Source organism: Oncorhynchus mykiss, chromosome 5, assembly GCF_013265735.2.
Source record: "Oncorhynchus mykiss isolate Arlee chromosome 5, USDA_OmykA_1.1, whole genome shotgun sequence".
In the NCBI taxonomy this organism is placed as follows: domain Eukaryota; kingdom Metazoa; phylum Chordata; class Actinopteri; order Salmoniformes; family Salmonidae; genus Oncorhynchus; species Oncorhynchus mykiss.
The window spans coordinates 53722191-53746773 of record NC_048569.1 but is presented as its reverse complement, the minus strand read 5'-3'; the positions used below and the strand labels follow the sequence as shown (position 1 = coordinate 53746773).

The window sequence follows — 24583 nt, the reverse complement described above, 5'->3', positions numbered from 1 at the left end:
CTGGATAAGAGCGTCTGCTAAATGACAACATTTTGAAATGTAAGGACCAGGGCTGTTTTGGAAATGTTTGGCTATCTTCAGGCTATATCTTTTGCCTGAATGAAACACCTTTACAACTCAGTCGCTAAGACAAGATCTGGCAACAATCGTGTCCAGTATGAGAGCGAGAATGTCCATTGAGGTGCACACGCCTTATAAGTACATTTTTTGGGGGAGGTACCTGTATAGCCTCAAAACATGGTTAAAACTATCATTTTGATATCATGGATGGTCAGTCCTTGCATCCATACCTCTGTCTACAGATGTAGGATCTTCATTTGAGCCCGTTGGAGCCAGTGCAGAAAAAATCCTCATGAGCAAAAGAGTGACCAAATTAAGATCCTACGTCTGTATGAATTGGAGAGTGGTTACATTTCTCCAAGTCCATCCCGGGCGGGGAGGACACTTTGTTATTGTCTCAACTGCTGATTACCACCTTAAATACAGTATTATTTACACATTGTTATATACATTAATACATAGTATTTAGGCTATTCAATCTTGCACCAAAAAAATTTATTGTTTTAATTATATTTGACCAGTTTTATTTTAGTCGTGGTAAAACTATGCAATTTACAGTTCTGCAATTTTGTCTCGGCTGAGAATTATTGCTCTGTCCATGACTTTTTTTCTGTTTTTCTGCCATGGTCTCTGCCTCTCTTTCCCTCATTGTCACTGTGGTGGTGCATCTGGGAGCCGAGTCATTGGCTCGGTCTGAACATCGGGAGTTGCACCAATGATAGGGCTCTCTGAATCCTGCAGAGAGATAGATGGGAGTGGAGGGATATCTGAGAAACCAGTAAGCCTGTGCAATCAGCTACCCTGTCAGAAAACCACAATGGAACATTGGAGAGAAACGTGTGGCTATGAAGCACCACTGATTTACCTGAAGCGGTAGAATTGTAGATCTGACTACAACAGGATAGGGTGAATTATTCGTCACTCGTGGCCTACTCAAAACAAAAACCGCAGACAAACAGCTAAGCTGGCAACCATACACAAATGCACGCAAGCACACCAAAATAGAACAGAGAAAACCTTTTAAACCTACTACATATGAATGTTACGGGGAACAGCAGCATTGGCAACCATCCAGTCTATAACGGATATATTGTTATGTGGGTCTTATCTCCCCGTGTTCAGCGGCCTGTTGACCGGAACGCGGGCTTGCGTATGGTCTGCGCATCCTGCTAAGATAAATTATACGGAAATGGAGACGCATCCTATCAAGTCTCTCAATTACCAGGCATATAAGGACAAAGAGCAACACAACAAGAGCAAGTCTGCTGTGGTGCGTCTCGTTTGAAAGGTAGGCAGAATTCCTTGCATCAGTCTACTACTAAATTCCTTTTCTGTTTATTATAAAGTACAGAAACTCTAGTACTGTATATTGATTATTTGTTTGGTTAAGTTTTTTTTTTTAAATACCTGAAGTCCATAAACGTATCATCCTTGTGCAGTTTACATTTATAGGCTACATTGAGGACTTTATTGAATTGCTTTAGGCTATCTGGCATTAGTGCGTAAACCAAAGCTTCAGGGCCTAACTGGACAGGCGCCAAGTAGCTTACACGCCAATCGCCAAATGCTTTTGGGAACAGGCAACAACAAAAAAGGACAATGTCCAGTTTAATTCAATCAGAGAAACGCTGCGAAATGGAGAGTTGAAGATCAAGAGAAGGGAGGGCCGGAGGGCCTGACAATTAATGTTTGGGAAAGAATTGGTGAAATGGTTAAAGAGGATGATTGATGATTGTGAGGAGCTATAGGAATTCGACAGTCACAAGATGTCACGCCAAGGGAACTGTAGCCTACTGTTCAGACAGGTTGAATTGAAACTGAAATCTATAACCTCTGTGGGAGCAAAACTCATGACTATGATTACATTTCCATTATTAGCAGTATCTTAGACATTCCACTTTGAAGTGCTGAGACAGAATGGCTATTTAAGGAATGGAACATATATGACCAGGGCCCCGCCACCATTATAACCTAGACAGCGTCAGATGCGGGCGTTAACAAGCAAGAACTGAGATGAAAAGATAATGGTGGAGAAAGGTCAAGGGAAGTTATTTTCATATAGAGGGAGGGGATTCTATACATTATGCAAAGACAGAATACTATAAAGGCAGGGCTCTGTGATAAGAGAACTCAGCTGTTCCATGGAATTGCTCATCTCTGTTACTTTGTAATAAAGTCTAACTGAATCTACAGGTTCCAGTATCTGTGCAAATATTTGACTCAATATTTTCCACAACACCTCTCACATAGCCATAATGTTAACTCCTGAAGAATTAAGCACTTCTTGCATTAAAATTATACACCAAATGTAAGCTAAATTTTGACTGGGGAATAGGAGTGGAGAAAAAAATGATTTCTTTCTTTCAGCATCTTGAGAGAATGTGAATGCGCAGTCAGATAGCACCTCTACTGACGGTATCCTTTATCAGCATCATACAAACCGATAGTATTTCAACCACATAAAATATGCATCCAAGCCAAACTGAAATCTTATCAGAAAAATGTTGGGTCGTTTTCACAGCTTTCTATTTCCTCACAACCGGTCAAACTGAAGTACTTTTTAGATTTTTTTTCACAGAACATATTTCCCTTATTTTGTTTATACAGCTGACCAACTTACCACTAATAGGTCAACCAAGCAAAGTTTTTTTTTTTTTTAAATGGCCAAATCAACTCAAAACTGCTCAATATTTGGTTTGATGTTACTTAAAGGTAATATGGCCTTTAAAAAAAACTTTGCTTGACTATTCTGGCCCATTGACTACTTTCAAGGTGAGGAACCATCTAACAAGAAGTTGGAAAATACTGAGCTTCACCTTTAATCTAGCAACTTGTCATATACAGTACTAACCTAATATTGATGATCAGCAGATTTTGATCTTAACACATTTCTCCCTTCAATAGGCACCATGTGGAGCGTATTACTCTTTCTCCTGGTCCAGCCTTTGCACGCCGACAGCATGGTCTGCCCTAGCAGCTGCATGTGCAACCTAGAGGGGGCCGTCAAATGTGTGGGGAACATCAGTGACGTGCCCAAAGGCATGCCCACCAACATGTACCTACTTCAGCTGAATGGCACCAACATGAAGGTTCTGAACGAACAGAGTCTGGCCATGTTGCCCCTTATGCTGCGTTTAGGCATCAGCCACAGCCCCCTGGACACCATCCACCCTGAGGCCTTCCATGTGGCCCCGCAGCTCCTCTCCATCAAGCTGTCATCCAACGCCCTCTCCAGCCTCCCTTCCCGGGTGTTCAGCCCCTTGGTCGGCCTGGAGCAGCTGCATCTGGATGACAATCGTCTGGAGTCCATCGCTCCCGTGTTGTTCGAGGGTCTGGCCAACCTGAACGAACTGGACGTCAGTAACAACGCCATCGCTCACCTCACTCCCAATGTTTTCCATGGACTGAGTAGCCTGCGCTATCTCAACCTGGGGAGAAACTCCCTGCAGCAGCTGCCCCCCACCTTGTTCCACTCATTGACGCGGTTGCAGTTCCTCATGCTCTATAACAACAAGCTAGAGCGGCTGGAGGTAGGTGCCTTCGACGAGCTGGCCAACCTCCTGGAGCTCAAACTGCACAACAACCAGATCGCATACATCCCCCCCGAGGTGTTCTGGGCCCTAGGCAACCTCATGACACTCACCATGTACTCCAACCTGCTCCAGGGTGTCCCGAATGAAAGTTTCTACCACCTTCCCAAACTCACCAAGCTCACCATCTACAAAAACCCTCTGCTGTCACTGCCTGATAAGTTGATGGGCCAAATGCCCAGGATGAAGGACTTCTACCTGTATGACACCAAACTCAGCACCGTGCCCTGGAGCCTGTTTGCCAACATGAGCGGGATGGAGAGGCTCTCCCTGCACCTCAACAACAAGCTGAGGGAGCTGCCTCCTGACATTTTTTGCTGCCTGCCCAACCTCCAGAAGCTTTCTCTCAAGTCCAATGACATCCAGGATCTACATCCAGATATCTTCTCCAAGCTGGCCAATATGAACACTCTGCTCCTGAATGATAACAAGCTTCGCTCCCTTTCTGAGGACATATTTAAGGGCAACCCCAGTTTGGCCAACATCGAGCTGAAGAACAACCAGCTGCGGACCCTTCCGGGGGAGGTCTTCTCTACTGCAGGGGGTTTAAGGGTTGTTACTCTGAGTGGCAACCCATGGGACTGCAGGTGTGGCATCAGAGACATTGCAAGTTGGATAAAGCTTAATGAAGGTGTGGTTAGTGATCGGACGGATGTGATATGTCGTAATCCGTACCCTCTACTTCTCCGCCCACTTGGTTCTCTACTCAACGAAGAGTTTAAGTGTGACGTTACCACACCCTCGAGCAGCCGCTCCACCCGCTCTTCGATTGAACTCAGCCATGCCGTTTCCACTACAGCTCTTGAGGAGCAAGAGGCGGTAGACTTCACAGCCACAACTACTGCACCCGAGGCTCCATCAACCCAACAAACAGAAAATCCTACTGAGAGTGTCCGGTTCACCACACCTGGGACTAGGCGCACAACAGCTGCCACACCGACCGCCGACGTTCTCAACATTCTTGACGACGACTATATATTCAAGCCTATGGGCACCGAATCGCTCCCCGTCCATGTCCTATCCCCGCCCTTCCTCGACAGGCTGGTGTTTGAGAACGGGCTCGAGTTTGTGCACAACAACCGCCTAAAGGGCTGGGTTTACCTGTGGACGCTGCCACCCAATGGGGCTTACGTTGGTTTCCTCATGGCTCTCCACATCCTTCTAGTGGCCACAGGCGTGGCCCTGATTCTGGCTGCCATGTACGGGATGTACCGTCTCCACCAGGCCACGGAAGACCTAGGAGCAATACTCACAAACAGGAAACACGCCATCATATCAGAGAGGAAGCAGAAAGACCAAGATAAACTGTAGCTTCACCAAATGCGAAGATGCAGTACAGTATGTGTCGAGAGTATCATTGTGGTGAAACAGTTTTTAAAAGAATAGCGGAACAAGACCTTGGGAAACCTGTCAATGTAAAGCACAAGCCAACGCTGTCTGCATTATTTGAAGTTCATTAGCATTAGAAGAGTGTAACTGACAATTTATTCATTAGGCATATCTCGTCTCTTCCCAGTGGTAGAAGCTTTAAACAACAGGAACAAAGAATTATCCTCTCACAACATTGGTCCAAAGAGCCAGACCGTTATGGAGTTAGGCTAGCTCTTTTTTTATTATTATTGTGAAAATAACGGATGACGGTATTGATGACTATGTGGACCGAGTGAACAATTTCTCAATTCTATTGGGTGAACCATATGTTCACTAAGCTGTGGGTAAAATTCACCTCTGGAGTACAAGCTAAGCAACCTTGTCTTACTCCTAAGAGTTTTCCAGTCAATTAATGGCCATATGGTGACAGTACACATTCTTTCAGCAATACAACGATTGGCAACATCTAACCAGTGGAAAATAACGTTGTCATGGCTTATTAGTTAGATATAGGTCATACTGTTTCTGCAGCTGGGGAAAGTAAGCCGAACCGCATGAATAGAAATGTCGTGATGTCATAAGATTATCTTATTCCTGTCTTTCCCACTAGCAGCTATGAGTGATCCTAATATGCCTGTATATTTTACGCACGCACGCACACACACACACACACACACACACACACACACGTAAGTGAGGTACTGATATCTTACTATTTAACTGCTCAGAGACATCTTGGTGGGCCGACAGGTGTGAATTATGAAAATTAGGGGACTTTTGGATGACCCCCACAAATCACAAGACCAATTGTAGTCATTTAAATGTATTACACACATTGAAAAAAAGCAGAAAAGGGGACAAGGGGACATGAGCTTCATGTATTGTAGGTGAGCCGATGCTTTTCTTTTGACTCACGGGACACGACAAATGGGAAGCTCAAGTACACCATTTGTCAATATCATAGTGTAGTAAGACATTTTTCGTTGGGAAATGTTCATTGCAATGTTCCTTCCAAAACAAAAACAACATCCACATGAAAAACTGTTTAAGGCATTGGTATTCATTTATCACCATGTACAAAGTTGCCTATAAATCATTTGTTTTATCCCATTACTCTTGTGTTGGCACATCATTCTCATGTAGGCTATTTGAGAACTATGCTGTTAAGATAGAAAGACTCAAAGCATCGTCATTGCGTAGTGAAACCATGAAAAGCAGTTCACCTAAGCTGAGATCTGGTGTTTGGAGGGTGTTTGGAGGGTGTTTGAATGTAAACCCAATGCCAGTGTTATAGTACGTTGAATGTATTTGAAAACAGAATGGAGATTCAGAAAGTGGTTCTTCAATTTGAATATTGGTGTTAAGATAGTCTTGTGAAAACCATTTCTGGTGTTTCAGTGCATGTAAAAGGCAGCATCTGAACACAAAAAAAAACATGTTTTGGCAGACTGTCTCTCATACAATCAAATGATTTTGAAATGACAATGGTTTATAGCGTAAATATTGATTGGGGATGATTTTATTTGAGTTTAAAAAATTAAGATAATTATGGGAATTAAATACTTTTCCTAGGGTAGACAAGGGCACTAATTATAGGCTACTGTTGCCAGACCCATTGTGAGATTAGAATGATGTTACAAATCAAAATGCCAACTCTTTATGTTGTCAAAACATTGTCTTCGTCCACTCAGTCAGTCTTCAGGACTAAACTGTTGTGCTGAACCACCCTTCTTGTACTGAGCACATCGGGCCTGATTCAGACTTGCGATAGACTTAACATGGACTCAATAAAATATGGACTTAACTCAACAAAATGTTAAAGTCCATGTTAAATCAACTTATCTTTATTTTTTCTGTGCTTTGTTTAGAAGGATTAGCAACAGGAGACTGATTCAATAGTTCATTTTACCCACTCAACCACACAGCCACGTACCGTGTGAAGAACTTGGGCCCCCATATCAGAATGTTTAGATTAAAGGCAAAATTTGAACTTCAGACATTGTGCTTCTTTACTGTTTAGAATTGCTCCAGTCTGGGGCATGGAGGTGGAGAGAGGGCATTCATATCTGGTGTGCCCTCTAAGCAAACTCTATGGTCAAGTATAAAAACAGTATGCGGGCACCTCCCCTTTATTCAGGTCCTTCACGAAACAGGAAAGAGCACAACAAACACTGAGGTGAAACGCTCCAAAATAATCCAAGAAAGTATGCGTCAATGACAATGTGAGTACAAAACGTTATTACACTGAAGAAAGAAACAGAAAATGAATTCACTCAACAAGAACTAGCCAGCAGATCTGATCCACTTGCTTACAGCTAGTGATGTTACGTTTGATGCCGGCGCTCCAAGGTATGCGTCGAAATCGCAAAGCAGCTAACCTCGAAGATGTCTGCCGATGCGTGTATGACTTCATCAGCAGTACGTCATCAATGACCTCTGAAGCTTTGTTTGATCAAGTGCTTTTTCAAACCGTACGTTGCAAAACGCAAGATCCCACTGATCATGCCGTTGTTCCGGTGCCTTTTCCGATTCCAAGCTGATTTCAAACACTGACCTCTACTGGACACCGTACATACAAATACAGTTAGGATTTTGTACAAAAAGTTTCACCTAACCGGTAGCTTAGCAGATAGACGAGGGAACTATGTAACAGTCATGGACGTGAGGGTTCGGGTCGAATCCCGTTGAAGGCACACTATTTAGAAAACTATTCTTTCTGCACTGTTGCTCAAATTTGTTTTATATAGTATAGTATAAGCTTCTGTCTTACGCATCCTAAATAATGCCATAGATTCAGTTTTTCAAAATAGTCAAGCATGATGTAAGATGTGAACCTAGTATTCCAACGGATTAGGCTACTAAAGCCAATGACATACAGCTGTGCCTCGATGCTATAATGAAAACAATGGGTGAAAAAAATCTCTCTGCGCTGTACTGCAGCGCCAGCTGTGCCATCAGAGTCCCTGGGTTCGCGCCCAGGCTCTGTCGTAACCGGCCGCGGCCGGGAGGTCCGTGGGGCGACGCACAATTGGCCTAGCGTCGTCCGGGTTAGGGAGGGCTTGGTCGGTAGGGATGTCCTTGTCTCATGGCGCACCAGCGACTCCTGTGGCGGGCCGGGCGCAGTGCGCGCTAACCAAGGTTGCCAGGTGCACAGTGTAGCCTCCGACACATTGGTGCGGCTGGCTTCCGGGTTGGAGGCGCGCTGTGTTAAGAAGCAGTGCGGCTGGTTGGGTTGTGTATCGGAGGACGCATGACATTCAGCCTTCGTCTCTCCCGAGCCCGTACGGGAGTTGTAGCGATGAGACAAGATAGTAGCTTGGATTGGATACCACGAAATTGGGGAGAAAAAGGGGTAAAAAAATATATATATATATATATACATATATATATATATACATATATATATCTCTGATAATCACACACTGCTATTCATTGCTGACCAGCAGAGGTCACTAATGTGCATTGGGAACATAATAAAGCTCTGCGTAATTAACAGTTTATCGGCACAATTTGGTGAAAGCGCCGAAGCCTTAAGAAAGCCTCGGTTTCCCATCACTACTTATAGCTGCACTAGGGTCAAACAGGCTTCCTGTGTAGATTAAGACACCCCGGAGCTGGCGCGAGATATGGCTCGGAAAACGCACCTCAATTCAGGGAGGACAAATGTGTTGCATTCTGAATTGTCCTCTTATCCCAACTGTTACACCGAAAAGATTGAAAACGGTTGTTTTTATCCTCATGCTAGCTAGCAGTAGCCACAGCAGCCATTGTGGAATGGCATGTCGCATTGACACGGCCATTCCTAAATGTCTGCTGTTGCTTCTGCTGCCTAATATTAGGATGAAAAGGACTGTTTTCTGGAAAAACTAGCATTCATTAAATCTTCTACGCGTAACAGTTGGGATAATGGGACAATTAGGAGCACAAGCCACTTCTCATGCCTGGATTGAGGTACGTTTTCCGAGCAATATCACGCCGGCTCCGCAGTGTCTTAATCTACACAGGAAGTCTGTCCGACTCTTATACAGCTGTAAGCAAGCGGGGGATCTGCTGGCTAAACAAGGGCGTTTGTTTTGAGTAGCATTTCAGCTGCTAACGGTTGCTGTGTGCTTATAGTTCAAGTCAAACAGCCATTTTGATTCGTTGGTTCATTTTCTTAATGCTACATGGTAGTTAACTGACATGTCGTGCAGATGTTTTTATGCAAATGAAGGCCTGTTTTTTGGCTTGCCAGGTATTTTTTTTGTTTGGCTTGCCTACTAGCTTTATATATTGTCTGATGCCTGCACCACATGCTATATGTTACACTAAATAGTCACTGTCAATTTAGCCTGCTCTAGCGTTGGCCTGCCTCGCCACATGTTACTGCATCCCACTTTTGACATTCATATTGTTCTGTTGTTGCTATGTTTACAAAGCTTCATTAATGTATATGCATGTATGCAATGTATTAATGCATTTTGCTATTGATGTTTAATAATTTTATATTTGTATAGCAATTTTTGAATATTATATTAGTTAATAACTTCATTATGCATTCATGCACCATCATTATTGCTTGTTATTATTATTTGCCTGTAGAGAAACATACGTACTACGTTACCAACAGGCTGGCCATACCTAACCAAAGGAATCAAGACAAGGATCACAGACTAATGCCATCTGACCTGTCAACTGTCAACCATATCGTTAAACTCAACTGTACTGTGATTCAATACACCTGAACATCCTTCCATGTACCATCTTCTGAATTAAAAGACTGAATTAAAATACATTAGCATAATGGATGACTGGTGTATCGCATTGAGCCCTGGGCTGAAGTTTTGTATTAGTAGTCATTGCCTGTATTTTTGTCCATGAATCTGAAATATAATGCCATATTTCCCTTGATTTAGAAGAATATGATTAATACCGTACAGATCTTTGAACTGTCTTAAGTGTTAATCAATATAAAAAAAAATGTAAAAAACCTGTTTAATGTTTTGTCGTCATTTGATGATTTGCAAAGAAAAGATAAAGCATTTGAAACTTCAAAATCATCTCTTGAAAAAGTAAATGTTGTACTCCTGAATTACCCTGTACAAACGTATTCATTTGTATTATCACAAAACGATACTCTCGTATCATTTCTTTGAGCATAATACCGTACATTTGACCTTTTGGGAATTTCCAATGACGAGTTTATCATATAAGAGCAGGGGACGTACGATAAGAGGAGGTATTTCCATTTACAGTGTTTGGAAATTACAGAAGAAGGGATGTAATTCTGCACTCAACAGGACTCAAAACACCAAGTGTTTACAACCTTTTCCAGGTTAGTGCGCCCAGTCTCTTGCAATGTGTAGCACAACTCTTGATTAAGTGATGTTACAACACACCACGTCATGTTTCAGAACACCTTAAATCTGTCCCATAGACCCTTACACCCATGTGTTTCAAAACTCCAGCAAAGTTTAGGTTTCGTCTCCTTAACATTGGTGGCAGCTTAGTTGCCACTAGTTTTAGTGTTACAAAACACTTAATTTTAACAGTGTGTAAGTACAAGTAGAATTTAAGTCCCTAAAAGGGTTATAAAACCTGAAAAGTACAAACACAAACTACTTTGGAAAATGAATGACAAATTCCAAGTGATTGAATATAAAACAAACAATGAACAAAAGAGAATGAAATGCTGAATAGCAGACAAGTTCATCGCTATGGCGACCGGTGATTAAGCCTTTCCAGTACATTGAACTCACATAACAGTGGGCAGAGATCACACTATTCACATCAAACACAGGACAGGAAATAGCAACACTGTTTTTTTTTTACCCATAGTCTTTACCCATAGTCACAAGTCACAAGAACTGTGCCTTAAAAACAGCCATCATAGATTAGGGCTCCCAGTTTGATTCGTCAGAATACTTTCAGTGAATGGAAGTCATTGTAAACGGGCCAATTCAAACATTTCATTTCACAAAAGGGAATCCCCCCCCCAAAATGGTCTGTGCACAGCATTTTAGCAGTAGCCAAAAATCAGACCAAAATTAGGCTAGCACTAATGATACTGTATCAGGGCCTACACAAATGTCTGTCTGTGTAAACCTTGCACAACCCATTATCTACATAAGTTGGCCTATTGCTCTTCTTGACTAATACAACTTCCCTGCAAAAACACCCTGTACAAAAGACAAGGACCCGCCCTTTATTTTGCATGTTCCTTAATGGTAATCAGCTACATCTGTATTTTGACCACGCTGGTCACATTAAGTACATGTTCTCGCTGCTGCTGGGCTGAGATATACATTAACTCCACCCATGCTATCTTGTTTAGGGTGTAGTGGGGGTATCCGTGCCCTTGGTCTGCGTAGGAGTCGTAAAACAGATGGATTTCCCTTTTACAGCAACAGAGAGGAATGTTAATCAGAATAGTAAGTTAACGTACAACCTTTCTTTAGGTCTAATTGAGAGCAGATGATTGCCACTTTACTTCTACTGAGCTAAAATTGTTTTTCTGCAGAAGACTGAAGTTTCTTGGGAATCTTGGAATAGAAGAAGTGAATATCCCTGGCTCTCCATCATACGTTAGTTATTATCTGAAAGGGTTGATCCCTAGTGCTGTATGCCTCTGAGCCATGCGTGAGAACCGCAGCCCCTCCCCTTCCACCCCCACGATCAGGCTTTTGGTCATCAGCGCATTGGGCAGCCCCTCCACCCCAACTGAAAGCCCACTGTCAGCATGTCATCGCCTAAAACACACGCCAACTTACTCACGCACAACCACAAAGTCCCATGCACACCTACAGTATATCATACAGTATATATATTCAAACACGCTCAAAGGCACGCACATTCATGCAAGTAGTTCCCAAGCACACCCTCACACAAATCCAGTCCTTTTACAGAGAGGGTGGGGCTTCCCCCTCACACAAACGCCCCACCATACTTCCCCAAAAAATGTGTGTGTATGTGAGGAAGAGAAACAGACAGAGCACAGGCTGTGCAAGCCAGCTTCAGTACATGACCTGAAAGTTTCAAGGGCAAAGGGGGAAAAGATTGATTGAGGATGATGAACGTGATGACAAAGAGCTGAACAATGTGAGGATGTGTGGTTCTGGAAGAAACTGGAATCTCTAATTAATTCACATCTGACATTTCTGAAGAGGGAGCACAGTGACAAGAGAGGATACAAGATAGCAGACACTCCCCACCAACTCATTTCTCCGTTCACTCAACTGCCAAGCGCTGTACAAGGTAAGCTCCACTCTACCATATAGCCGACAGCATCTCGTTTTACAATAGTTAGCAGTGCACTGGTTGACCTGGACATTCCTAATCTCGTGTATTCTGTTGAAATGGCTTTTTTGCTCGTATGAGAAAGAGATGGTCAAAACCGTAATTATTATGAAAACAAATTATTATTATTATTATTAAGTGAGTTCGTCTACTTTATTGTGAAGTTTTAATTGTCCAAGCAAGACAAAAACTATAACGATTATAAAGTAGACGACTGTAGGAGCATGGTTTTCTGAAACTATGATTTAACCATATTATTTAGTCTTTCTGTGCGCAAATTATGGGGGGAACAAACAGAAATGTGCTTTGAGGAGAGCTCAAACGCTCCTCTTCCAACCCTTAACCAAGTTTTTTCAGGATTCGTTGCAAAAACATAGTCTCATGTCATTTTATATTACCTTTGTGATATTGTTAGTCTATGCAACTCTCCCCATGAACTCACCCTCTAATTTGCTGGATATATATTTTGTGACTGGCAAAGTGCTGATGCTTAAAAGTCCAGGAAATGGGGAGAGAAAAAAAATCACAGCAATTAATGGTGAACTAGAAATGTTTTACAATGTAAAAATGTTCCAGCCCAGTCCAGACTGTGGTTTGGTGAGACTGGGACTGATTATATCAGAGAGGAGACAGTTTAAATGTAAGCGGCCATTCAAATAGGGTATTTTGCTGAGGAGTCAGAAGAGGCATGTTTGCCAATGGTGCTATTCAGTCATATCGGCTATATCTTCACTCCCAACACTTCGAGGGGAACAGCAATAGGATAACATTCAACTACAATTTCCTAAGAGGAAACATCTGAGTAAGTAACTATTCTTTAATTGCAGTGCATTAGGAAAGTATTCAGACCCCATGACCTTTTCCACATTTTGTTATGTTAGCCTAACATGGATAAAATTATTTTTCCCGCCTCAATCTACACACAATCCCCCATAATGACAAAAAGTTTACAATACAAATTTGCAAAAAACAACAAAAACGTAAATATTACATATTCATAAGAATTGAGACCCTTTACTCAGTACATTGTTGAAGCACCTTTAGCAATGATTACAGCCTCGAGTCTTCTTAGGTATGACGCTACAAGCTCGGCACACCTGTATTTGGGGAGTTTCTCCCATTCTTCTCTGCAGATCCTCTCAAGCTCTGTCAGGTTGGATGGGGAGCGTCACTGCACAGCTATTTTCAGGTCTTTCCAGAGGATATTCGATCGGGTTCAAGTCCGGGCCACTCAAGAACATTCAGAGACTTGTCCCACTCCTGCGTTGTGTTGGCTGTGTGCTTACGGTTGTTATCCTGTTGGAAGGTGAACCTTCGCCCCAGTCTGAGGTCCTGAGCTATCTGGAGCAGTTTTTCATCAAGGATCTCTGTACTTTTCTCCGATCATCTTTCCCTAGATCCTGACTAGTCTCCCACTGAAAAACATACCCACAACATGATGCTGCCACCAGCATGGTTCACCGTAGGGATGGTGCCAGGTTTCCTCCAGATGTGACGGTGGGCAATCAGGCCAAAGAGTTCAACCTTGGATTCATCAGACAAGAGAATCTTGTTTCTCATGGTCTGAGTGTCTTTAGGTGCCTTTTGGAAAACTTTAAGCAGGATGTAATGTGCCTTTTACTAATGAGTGGTTTCTGTCTAGCCAATCTACCATAAAGGCCTAATTGGTGGCGTGCTGCAGAGATGGTTGTCCTTCTGGAAGGTTATCCCATCTCCATAGAGGAACTAAGGAGCTCTTTCAGAGTGACCATCGGGTTCTTGGTCACCTCCCTGACCAAGGCTCTTCTACCAGATTGCTCAGTTTGGCCAGGCAGCCAGCTCTAGGAAGAGTCTTGGTGGTTCCAAACTTCTTCCGGTTAAGAATGGAGGAGGCCACTGTGTTCTTGGGGACCTTCAATGCTGCAGAAACATTTTGGTACCCTTCCCCAGATCTGTGCCTCGACATAATCCTGTCTTGGAGCTCTACGGACAATTCCTTCGACCTCATGGCTTGGTTTCTGCTCTGACATGCACCGTCAACTGTGGGACCTTATATAGACAGGTGTGTGCCTTTCCAACTCATGTCTAATCAATTTAATTTACCACAGGTGGACTCCAATGAAGTTGTAGAAACATCTGGAAACAGTATGATTGATGGAAACAGGATGCACTTGAGCTCAATTTCAGGTCTCATAGCAAAGGGTCTGAAAACTTAAAAAAATATATATATTATTTATATACATACACTGCTCAAAAAAATAAAGGGAACACTAAAATAACACATCCTAGATGTCCTGAATGAATGAATGAATGAATGAACACATCCTGAATGAATGAAATATTCTTATTAAATACTTTTTTCTTTACATAGTTGAATGTGCTGACAACAAAATCACACAAAAATTATCAATGGATATCAAATTTATCAACCCATGGAGGTCTGGATTTGGAGTCACACTCAAAATTAAAGAGGAAAACCACACCACAGGCTGATCCAACTTTGATGTAATGTCCTTAAAACAAGTCAAAATGAGGCTCAGTAGTGTGTGCCCTCCACGTGCCTGTATGACCTCCCTACAACGCCTGGGTATGCTCCTGGGTATGCTCCTGACAACTCCTGGACAGTCTGTGGTGCAACGTGGTGTTGGTGGATGGAGCGAGACATGATGTCCAAGATGTGCTCATATTATTGTACCTGTTTCCTCCAGCATCTTCACAAGGTCCTTTGCTGTTGTTCTGGGATTGATTTGCACTTTTCGCACCAAAGTACTTTCATCTCTAGGAGACAGAACGCGTCTCCTTCCTGAGTGGTATGACGGCTGCATGGTCCCATGGTGTTCATACTTGAAGGTAGTTCTTGAAATACATCCACAGGTACACCTCCAATTGACTCGAATGATGTCAATTAGCCTATCAGAAGCTTCTAAAGCCATGACATCAGTTTCTGGAATTTTCCAAGCTGTTTAAAGGCACAGTCAACTTAGTGTATGTAAACTTCTAACCCACTGAAATTGTGATACAGTTAATTATAAGTTAAATAATCTGGCTGTAAACAATTGTTGAAAATATTTCTTGCGTCAGTCACAATGTAGATGTCCTAACCGACTTGCCAAAATGAAGTTTAACAAGAAATTTGTGGAGTGGTTTAACGTAAGTGTATGCTACATATATATATATATATATATATATATATATATAAAACATGTCAAAAGTTTGGACACACCTACTCATTCAAAGGTTTTTCTATACTTTTACTATTTTCTACATTGTAGAATAATAGTGAAGACATCAAAATATATTTTATTTTTGAGATTCTTCAAAGTAGCCACCCTTTGCCTTGACAACTTTGCACACTCTTGGCATTCCCTCAACCAGCTTCATGAGGTAGTCAACTAGAATGCATTTCAATAAAAAGGGGTGCCTTGTTAAAAGGTAATTTGTGGAATTTCTTTCCTTCTCAACGCGTTTTAGCCAATCAGTTGTGTTGTGACAAGGTTGGGGTGGTATACAGAAGATAGCCCTATTTGGTAAAATACCAATTCCATATTATAGCAAGAACATCTTAAATAAGCAAAGAGAAACAACAGTCCATAATCTGCAACTTTGAACGTTTTTTCATGTGCAGTCAAAAAACCATCAAGCGCTATGATGAAACTGTCTCATGAGGACCGCCACAGGAAAGGAAGATCCAGAGTTACCTCTGCTGCAGAGGAAACGTTCAGTAGAGTTACATTTACCTCAGATTGCAGCCCAAATTTGTTAGTTATTTAACCTTTATTTAACTAGGCAAGTTAGTTAAGAACAAATTGTTATTTACAATGACGGCCTACCAAAAGGCAAAAGGCCTCCTGCGGGGATGCTTCACAGAGTTCATCAACTGTTCAGAGGAGACTGCATGAATCAGGCCTTCATGGTTGAATTGCTGCAAAGAAACCACTACTGAAGGACACCAATCAGAAGAAGAGACTTGCTTGGGCCAAGAAACACAAGCAATAGATATTAGACCAGTGGAAATCTGTCCTTTGGTCTGATGAGTCCAAATGAGAGGTTTTTGGTTCCAACCACCGCATCTTTGTGAGACAGAGAAGGCAAAAGGATGATCTCCGCATGTGTAGTTCCCACCATGAAGCATGGAGGAGGAGGTGTTATGGTGTGGGGGTGCTTTGCTGGTGACACTGTCGGTGATTCATTTACAATTCAAGGCACACTTAATCAGCATGGCTACCACAGCATTCTACAGCCATACACCATCCCATCTGATTTGAACTTAGTGGAACTATCATTTGTTTTTCAACGGAACAATGACCCAACACACCTCCAGGCTATGTAAGGGTTATTTGACGAAGAAGGAGAGTGATGGAGTGCTGCATCAGACGACCTGGCCTCCGCAATCACCCAACCTCAACCCAATTGAAATTGTTTGGGATGAGTTGGACCGCAGAGTGAAGGAAAAGCAGCCAACAAGTGCATATTTGGGAACTCCTGCAAGACTGTTGGAAAATCATTCCAGGTGAAGCTGGTTGAGAGAATGCCAAGAGTGTGCAAAGTTGTCATCAAGGCAAAGGGTGGCTACTTTGAAGAATCTCAAATATTGTATGATTGGTTTAACCCTTTTTTGGTTACTACATGATTCCATATATGTTATTTCATAGTTTTCATGTCTTCACTATTATTCTACAATATGGACAATTTTAAAAATAAAGAAAAACCCTTGAATGAGTAGGTGTCCGAACTTTTGACTGGTACTGTATATTTGCAGAAATGTCTAAAAACCTGTTTTCGCTTTGTCATTATGGAGTACTGTGTGTAGGTGGATGAGGGGGAAAAAAATATTTTTGAATAAGCCTGTAACATAACAAAATGTGGAAAAAGTCAAGGGGTCTGAATACTTTCCAAAAGCACTATATACTGCTGCTATAGTCAATACTGACCTATATGGACTACCAGGGGAAGCAGCGTGTTGCACACACACCCACAGGTTGCTATGGTTATGATGAGCAACATGCAACATAACGCAAAAATTATTCAAACCTAATCCAAACCTAATATTTTGATAAGAAACTGGAACTAGGCTATGTTATTTCTACTTTATAGAGAGAAACTCAAAGCAAATAGGCTACCTACTGACTGAACACAAAATCTATTGAAATGGGTAACATCTGGGAAACTCCAGGAACGGTTTTATGTTCCTACTACTTTGATGTAATAATAAAACCCAATTCCTCTGTGGCTGTGTTCAATGGAAGGACAAACACGCTGGTCTTTCAAACACTCCATCTGCACTTTAAAATAACATTCCGCTGCCATTCGACTTTAATAATGGACCAGGGTCTATATGGAGAGAGAACCAAACCGACAATAATATTCGCAGAGCTTTGTATATGCTGCTTCCTCTGCCATTACAAACAGTCCAAACAGTCCACAGCCCCAGAATGCTGCAGTCGCCCTGTATGCTAATGCTGTGGCTATCCTTTGCCTAGAACACTTGTGGCGGTGAATTAAGCCACACTTAAAAGTATTATACAGTATTTTATGCTGAATTTTGCACTTCTTGTACTGGTACTTTGAAACTTTGATTCAATTACTACACTTCAGAAAGGATTCACGCCTCTTGATCTATTCCACATTTTGTTGTTACAGTCTTAAATCAAAATGGATTAAAATAAATAAAAATAAAAAAAATAAATCCATTCAGCCACAAGAGCATTAGTGAGGTCGGATTGATGTTGTGCGATTAGGTCTGGCTCGCAGGCGGCGTTACAATTCATCCCAAAGGTGTCCGATGGGGTTGAGGCCAGGGATCTGTGCAGACCAGTCAAGTTCTTCCACATCGATCTCGACAAAAAATGTCTGTATGGACCTCGCTTTGTGCACAGGGGCATTGTCATGCTGAAACAGGAAAGGTTGTTCCAATAAATGTTGCCACAAAGTTGGAAACACAGAATCGTCTAGAATGTCATTGTATGCTGTAGCGTTAATATTTCCCTTCACTGGAACTAAGGGGCCTAGTCCGAACTATGAAAAACAGCCACAGACCATTATTCCTCATCCACCAAACTTCACAGTTGTCACTATGCATTTGAACAGGTGGTGTTCTCCTGGCATCTGCCAAACCCAGATTCATCCATCGGACTGCCAGATGGTGAAGTGTGATTCATCACCCCAGAGAACGCGTTTTCACTGCTTCATAGTCCAATGGCGGCAATCTTTACACCACTCCATCCGATGCTTGGATTTGTGCATGGTGATCTTAGGCTTGTGTGCGGCTGTTCGGCCATGGAACAGTTCTTGTGCTGACGCTGCTTCCAGAGATAGTTTGGAATTCGCGTGTCGCAACTGAGGACAGACATTTTTTACGTGCTACGCGCTTCAGCACTCAAGAGGTTGCTGTTCTTTGAGCAAATTCGTGGCTGAGCTGTTGTTGCTCCTAGACATTTCCATTTCACAATAACAGCACTTACCGTTGACTGGAGCAGCTATAGCAGGGCAGACATTTGACTAACTTACTTGTTGCATAGCTGGCATCCTATGACGATGCCTCATTGAAAGTCACTGAGCTCTTCAGTAAGGCCATTCTACAGCCAATTTTTGGCTATGGAGATCGCATGGCTGTGTGCTTGATTTTATACACCTATCAGCAAGGGATGTGGCTAAAATAGCCTAATCCACCAATTTGAAGGGGTGTCCACATACTTTTGTATATATAGTGTATCGAATTTACATAAATATTCACGCCACTGAGTCAATATATGACTCACAGTGATTACAGCAGTGTTTTTGGGTAAGTCTCTAAGAGCTGTGCACACCTAGAATGTACAATATTTTCACATTTTTCTTCAAAAAAAATTCAAGCTTTGTCAAGTTGGTTGTTGATTATTATATAGACATGTCCCACAGTTGTTCTTATCATGTCCAATCAATTGAATTTACCACAGGTGGACTCCAATCAAGTTGTAGAAACATGTGAAGGATGATCAATGGAAATAGGATGCACCTGAGCTCCATTTTGGAGTCTCATAGCAAAGGGTCTTATGTAAATAAGGTATTTCTGTTTGGTATTTTTTTAAATTTGCCCAAAATTCTAAAAACCTGTTTTCGCTTTGTCATCGCTGAGAATAAAAAAACAACAATAATAATTTAGAATAAGGCTGTAATGTAACAAAATGTGGAAAAAGTTAAGGTGTCTGAATACTTTCTGAAGGCACTGTATACTGTAATTGTATATGAAGGTTCAAAAATATTGCACAGAGAGAGTCCATGCAACTTATTATGTGATTTGTTAAACACATTTTTACTCGTGAACTTATTTAGTCTTGCCATAACAAAGGAGTTGAATACTTACTGACTCAAGACATTTCAGCTTTTTATTCTTAATTAATTTGTAAACATTTCTAAAACCATAATTCCACTTTGACATTATGGGGCATTGTGTGTAGGCCAGTGACACAAAATCTCAACTTAATCCATTTTAAATTCATGCTGTAACACAACAAAATGTGGAGAAAGTCAACGGGTGTGAATACTGTCTGAAGGCACTGTAGAAAAAAGGGTTCCAACAGGGTTCTGCAGCTGTCCCCATAGGATAACTGTTTTTGGTTCTAGGGAAAACTATTATAGGTTCCATGTAGAACCCTCTGTGGAAAGGCTTCTATGTGGAACCCAAAATGTTTCTACCTGGAACCAAAATGTTTATACCTGGAACCAAAAGGGGTTCTTGAAAGGGTTATCTCCCAATCTGGCCCTTAAACCATCACGGTCACCTCATAATCCCCAGTTTAAGATTGGCTCATTCATCCCCCTCCTCTCCCCTGTAACTATTCCCCAGGTCATTACTGTAAATGAGAATGTGTTCTCAGTCAATTTACCTGGTAAATAACAAATAAATAAAATAAAATAAAAATGGAGACAGCCGAAGAAGCCCTTTTTGGTTCTAGATAGCACTTTTTTTGGTAAGAGTGCACAGGTTTTCCTCACAATACTTGGTTATTTCACTTTCCTTGAGCTTACTTGAAGTATTTACTGTGAGTAGCTCTGGATAGGAGTGTTTGCTAAACTGACAAAAAAAAACAGTTGTAAAAAATGTAGACCCTAGGCTTCTATGCCAGACCTTTAAGCTGGTGTTAGACTGGTGAACTAATATGTCTGTTCAGATGGTACTGAGTGTAGGAATAATTTGGGAAGAATGTCGGGTGAGAAATTAGTCTTTCTAACTTTAGACTCTGGGAATTTCCTAGAAATTAATAGCCTAGCCATTGTGGATCCAATCAAATAAAAAAATCACATGAAAACAAAAACATCACAATCTGGCAGTATTTTCGGTTTACCCTCATTTGAACAGAAAGTTGTTCATTTTTGCTACTATTAAGTTAACAGTCCCATTAAGCCATTAACGTAACGATTAAGTACTATTAAGTCAACAGATGGACTGATTCCAGTACTTAACGGGAGATGCTAAATGTAGCCCATTTCATGGTCTATTTAGCTCACACCCTCCCATGCGTGTCATGTCCACATGATCCCAATTTAACAAGACACAATTTAAAGAATCGATGATGCAGCCGTATTTGTCTAATATATTTTTAACATCACTTGAATTTGATTTATTAGGTCTTATTTTAATGTGGATTTTTTTATTCAGTGTCACACATATTGCTTTATAAACCTGACATGTTGTTTGGGTGTGCATGGCATCAAATAAAGCAACCCACTGGGCACAGACGTGAATTCAACGTCTATTCCAGGTTGGTTTAATGCCCTTTCGTTGAAATTACGTGGAAACCATGTTGACTCAACCAGTTTGTGCCCAGTGGGTAACCACTCTTTTGATCTTTTCTAGGAGCATCAATGGACCTGCCAATCAACCTCCTCATCTTTCTCCTCCTCCTTGCCATCAGTGGAGTTCTTGGAGCGTGCCCAGATGGATGCCAGTGCAAAGACAACAAAATCCTTTGCCATGGCAGGTCAATCACAGAGTTTCCCTCCTCAGTGCCTGGTTCCACTACCACCTTCTACATCTCCAACACCAACATCACCGCTCTCAAACCTGATGACTTGGCTGATTTTGCCGAGGCCCTTGGCATCTTTGTGGTCAAAGACACTGGGATCAGAGAAGTATTCCCTGGCACCTTTGACCTCACCCATAACTTGGGTGCCCTGGGCTTCACAGGCACTGAGCTGAATGACCTGCCTGAGGCCCTGTTTCTAAATCTGGTGAAGCTAGAATCTCTGACTCTGAGCAGCAACAAGTTCCTGGTGCTTCGCCCCGCCTGGCTCTACTCCCTCGCTGCTCTGAGGACCCTGGACTTCAGCAAGAACCTCATCACGTCTGTACCAGAGAAGGCCTTTCGCTCTGTCACTCAACTGGAGCATCTCACCCTGGCCAGGAACGGCATCAACCAACTCTACAGGGACACCTTCAGGGGCCTGCGCAAGCTCAAATCCCTGCGTCTGAACCGGAACGCTCTTAGGGCGATCCCTGCTGGAGCGTTTGATGACCAGGTAAGCCTGGAGGAGCTCTCTCTGCAGGATAATGCCATCACTCATCTCCCCGCTAACCTGTTCTCCCAGCTGCAGAGGCTAAAGAAGCTTTATCTCTCCAGCAACCGTCTAACTTCCCTCCCAGAGGGGATTCTCCTCAACCTCCCTAACCTGGCACAGATCTCCCTGTATGAGAACAAGCTCCAGAGTCTGTCCCCAGGAGTGTTCGGCCCCATGGCCGTGAGGGAGCTGTGGCTGTATGATAACCAGCTGACCCACCTGGAGGAACACACCTTCAGCAACCTGACCCAGCTGCGTCTGCTGGTACTGAGCCGGAACCAGATCAGCTATGTGTCTCCCGGGGCCTTCAGTGGGCTGGCAGAGCTGGGGGAAGTGTCCCTACACACCAACCTCCTCACCAGCCTGCAGGAAAGCACCTTCCAGGGGCTGCATAAGCTGGTAAACATCTCCCTGGAGCACAATTACATCCACTCCCTTCCTGCCAGGCTTCTCCAGGGCCACTCCCACCTTGGCCAGCTGGACCTCCACAACAACTCCCTCCTCAACCTGCCCTCAGAGCTCCTCAGCACCCTCACGGTGGCCAATGAGGTGCTGCTCGCTGAAAATCCCTGGAAGTGTGACCAGGACATCGTGCCACTGCGGGACTGGCTGATACGGAACCCCACCAAGGCTAACCTCAGTACTGTGGTGTGCCTCACGCCCTCTGTCTTAAGTGGTGACAGCATAGCCGAACTGACTGACGAGGAGTTGATGTTGCCCACTCCGACCGCCGTCCCTGATATCACCCCGACAGAGAAGAGGAGGAAGCCCCACACCCCCGCTCCCAAGAGGAGCACCCCCTCCCCTGCTGCAGAGGCCACGCCCACCCAGGAGCAGGGGGAGGACACCAGCAGTGGGCAGGGGAACGGAGAGGGTGTGTCCAGGAACACGCAGATCATTATCATCGCGGTGGTCTGCACCGCCATCATCACCAGTCTCATTGTCTGCTGCGTCTGCTGGAGGATGAACAACAGAGGCAGCCGCAACCTTGGCCGCAGGAACAAAAACAACTCGGTCATCTAGACTGGCCCAGAGGCCTGAGAACCACATGGGAGGTGTACTGTACAGTTATGCTGAGCATGCCAGAGCAAACATCCTGATGCAGCTGTTCCCAAACATCTTAGCACAGGAACCCATCATGTCTCTATCATGTCTCTTCAAGAACTCATGACCAAGGACAGACTAGCTGGGGCCTGATCCTTGGGGAACTCTACTTTGTTCGAATAAGTTATTCTGATTGGGATCCCATAATATTATAACTAGACAATTTTGCAAGTCCCTCTTCAGCAAGCTTTCTGAGGTTTGAACACTATCTTGCACAAATAACCAAAAAGAACATCATCTGGAAATTGCATGGATGGAATGCACAAAATGCCATTAATCTTTTTTCAATACTGGTAAAAAAGTTTAACGTATACAACTGAAGTCAGAAGTCACCATACACGTGGATTGGAGTCATTAAAGCTAGTTTTTCAACCACTCCACACATTTCTGGTTAACAAACTATAGTTTTGGCAAGTCGGTTAGTAAATCTATCACAATTCCAGTGGGTCAGAAGTTTACATACACTGAGTTAACTGTGCCTTCAAACAGCTTGGAAAATTTCTGAAGATCATGTCATGGCTTTAGATGCTTCTGATAGGCTAATTGATGGATGTATTTCAAGGCCTACCTTCAAACTCAGTGCCTCTTTGCTCAACATCATAGGGAAATCAAAAGAAGTCAGCCAAGACCTCCACAAGTCTGGTTCATCCTTGGGAGCAATTTCCAAACGCCTGGAAGTAGCACGTTCATCTGTACAAACAATAGTACGCAAGTATAAACACCATAGGACCACGCAGCTGGGATAACGCTCAGAAAGGAGACACGTTCTGTCTCCTAGAGATGAACGTACTTTGGTGTGAAAAGTGCAAATCAATCCCAGAACAACAAAGGATCTTGTGAAGATGCTGGAGGAAACAGGTACAAAAGTATCTATATCCACAGTAAAACGAGTCCTATATCGACATAACCTGAAAGGCCGCTCAGCAAGAAACAAGCCACTGCTCCAAAACCGTCATAAAAAAGCAAGACTGTGGTTTGCAACTGCACATGGGGACAAAGATCGTACTTTTTGGAGAAATGTCCTCTGGTCTGATGAAACAAAAATAGAACTGTTTGTCCATAATGACCATCGTTATGTTTGGAGGAAAAAGGGGGAGGCTTGCAAGCCGAAGACACCATCCCAACCGTGAAGCACGGGGGTGGCAGCAACATGTTGTGGGGGTGCTTTGCTGCAGGAGGGACTGGTGCACTTCACAAAATAGATGGCATCACGAGGCAGGAAAATTATGTGGATATATTGATGCAACATCTCAAGACATCAGACAGGAAGTTAAAGCTTGGCCGCAAATGGGTGTTCCAAATGGACAATGATCCCAAGCATAATTCCAAAGTTGTGGCAAAATGGATTAAGGACAACAAAATCAAGGTATTGGAGTGGCCATCACAAAGCCCTGACCTCGATCCTATCGAAAACTTGTGGGCAGAACTGAAAAAGCTTGTGCGAGCAAGGAGGCCTACAAACCTGACTCAGTTACACCAGCTCTGTCAGGAGGAATGGTCCAAAATTCACCCAATTTATTGTGGGAAGCTTATAAAAGGCTACCCGAAACATTTGACCCAAGTTAAACAATTTAAAGGCAATGCTACCAAATACTAATTGAGTGTATGTAAACTTCTGACCCACTGGGAATGTGGTGAAAGAAAGAAATCTGAAATATATCTTTCCC

General features: G+C 42.8%; 2 protein-coding genes across 2 annotated transcripts; both read left to right on the top strand.

Moving 5' to 3' along the window:
- The first annotated feature begins 1210 nt into the window (after positions 1-1210).
- Positions 1211-6130, top strand: LOC118964619 (platelet glycoprotein V-like). Its single transcript, XM_036977827.1, has 2 exons — positions 1211-1348; positions 2965-6130. The coding sequence occupies exon 2, from the start codon at positions 2970-2972 to the stop codon at positions 4959-4961; it is 1992 nt and encodes a 663-aa protein (XP_036833722.1). The 5' UTR covers positions 1211-1348; positions 2965-2969; the 3' UTR covers positions 4962-6130.
- A 5739-nt stretch (positions 6131-11869) lies between these two features.
- LOC110522968 (leucine-rich repeat-containing protein 15) lies at positions 11870-23384 on the top strand. The gene is made up of 2 exons (XM_021601398.2): positions 11870-12254; positions 21112-23384. The coding sequence occupies exon 2, from the start codon at positions 21120-21122 to the stop codon at positions 22833-22835; it is 1716 nt and encodes a 571-aa protein (XP_021457073.2). The 5' UTR covers positions 11870-12254; positions 21112-21119; the 3' UTR covers positions 22836-23384.
- The last annotated feature ends 1199 nt before the right edge of the window (positions 23385-24583 follow it).

Excerpts from the sequence above, each read along its gene's own strand:
- LOC118964619 (XM_036977827.1), top strand. The coding sequence starts at position 2,970 with ATGTGGAGCGTATTACTCTTTCTCCTGGTCCAGCCTTTGCACGCCGAC.
- LOC110522968 (XM_021601398.2), top strand. The coding sequence starts at position 21,120 with ATGGACCTGCCAATCAACCTCCTCATCTTTCTCCTCCTCCTTGCCATC.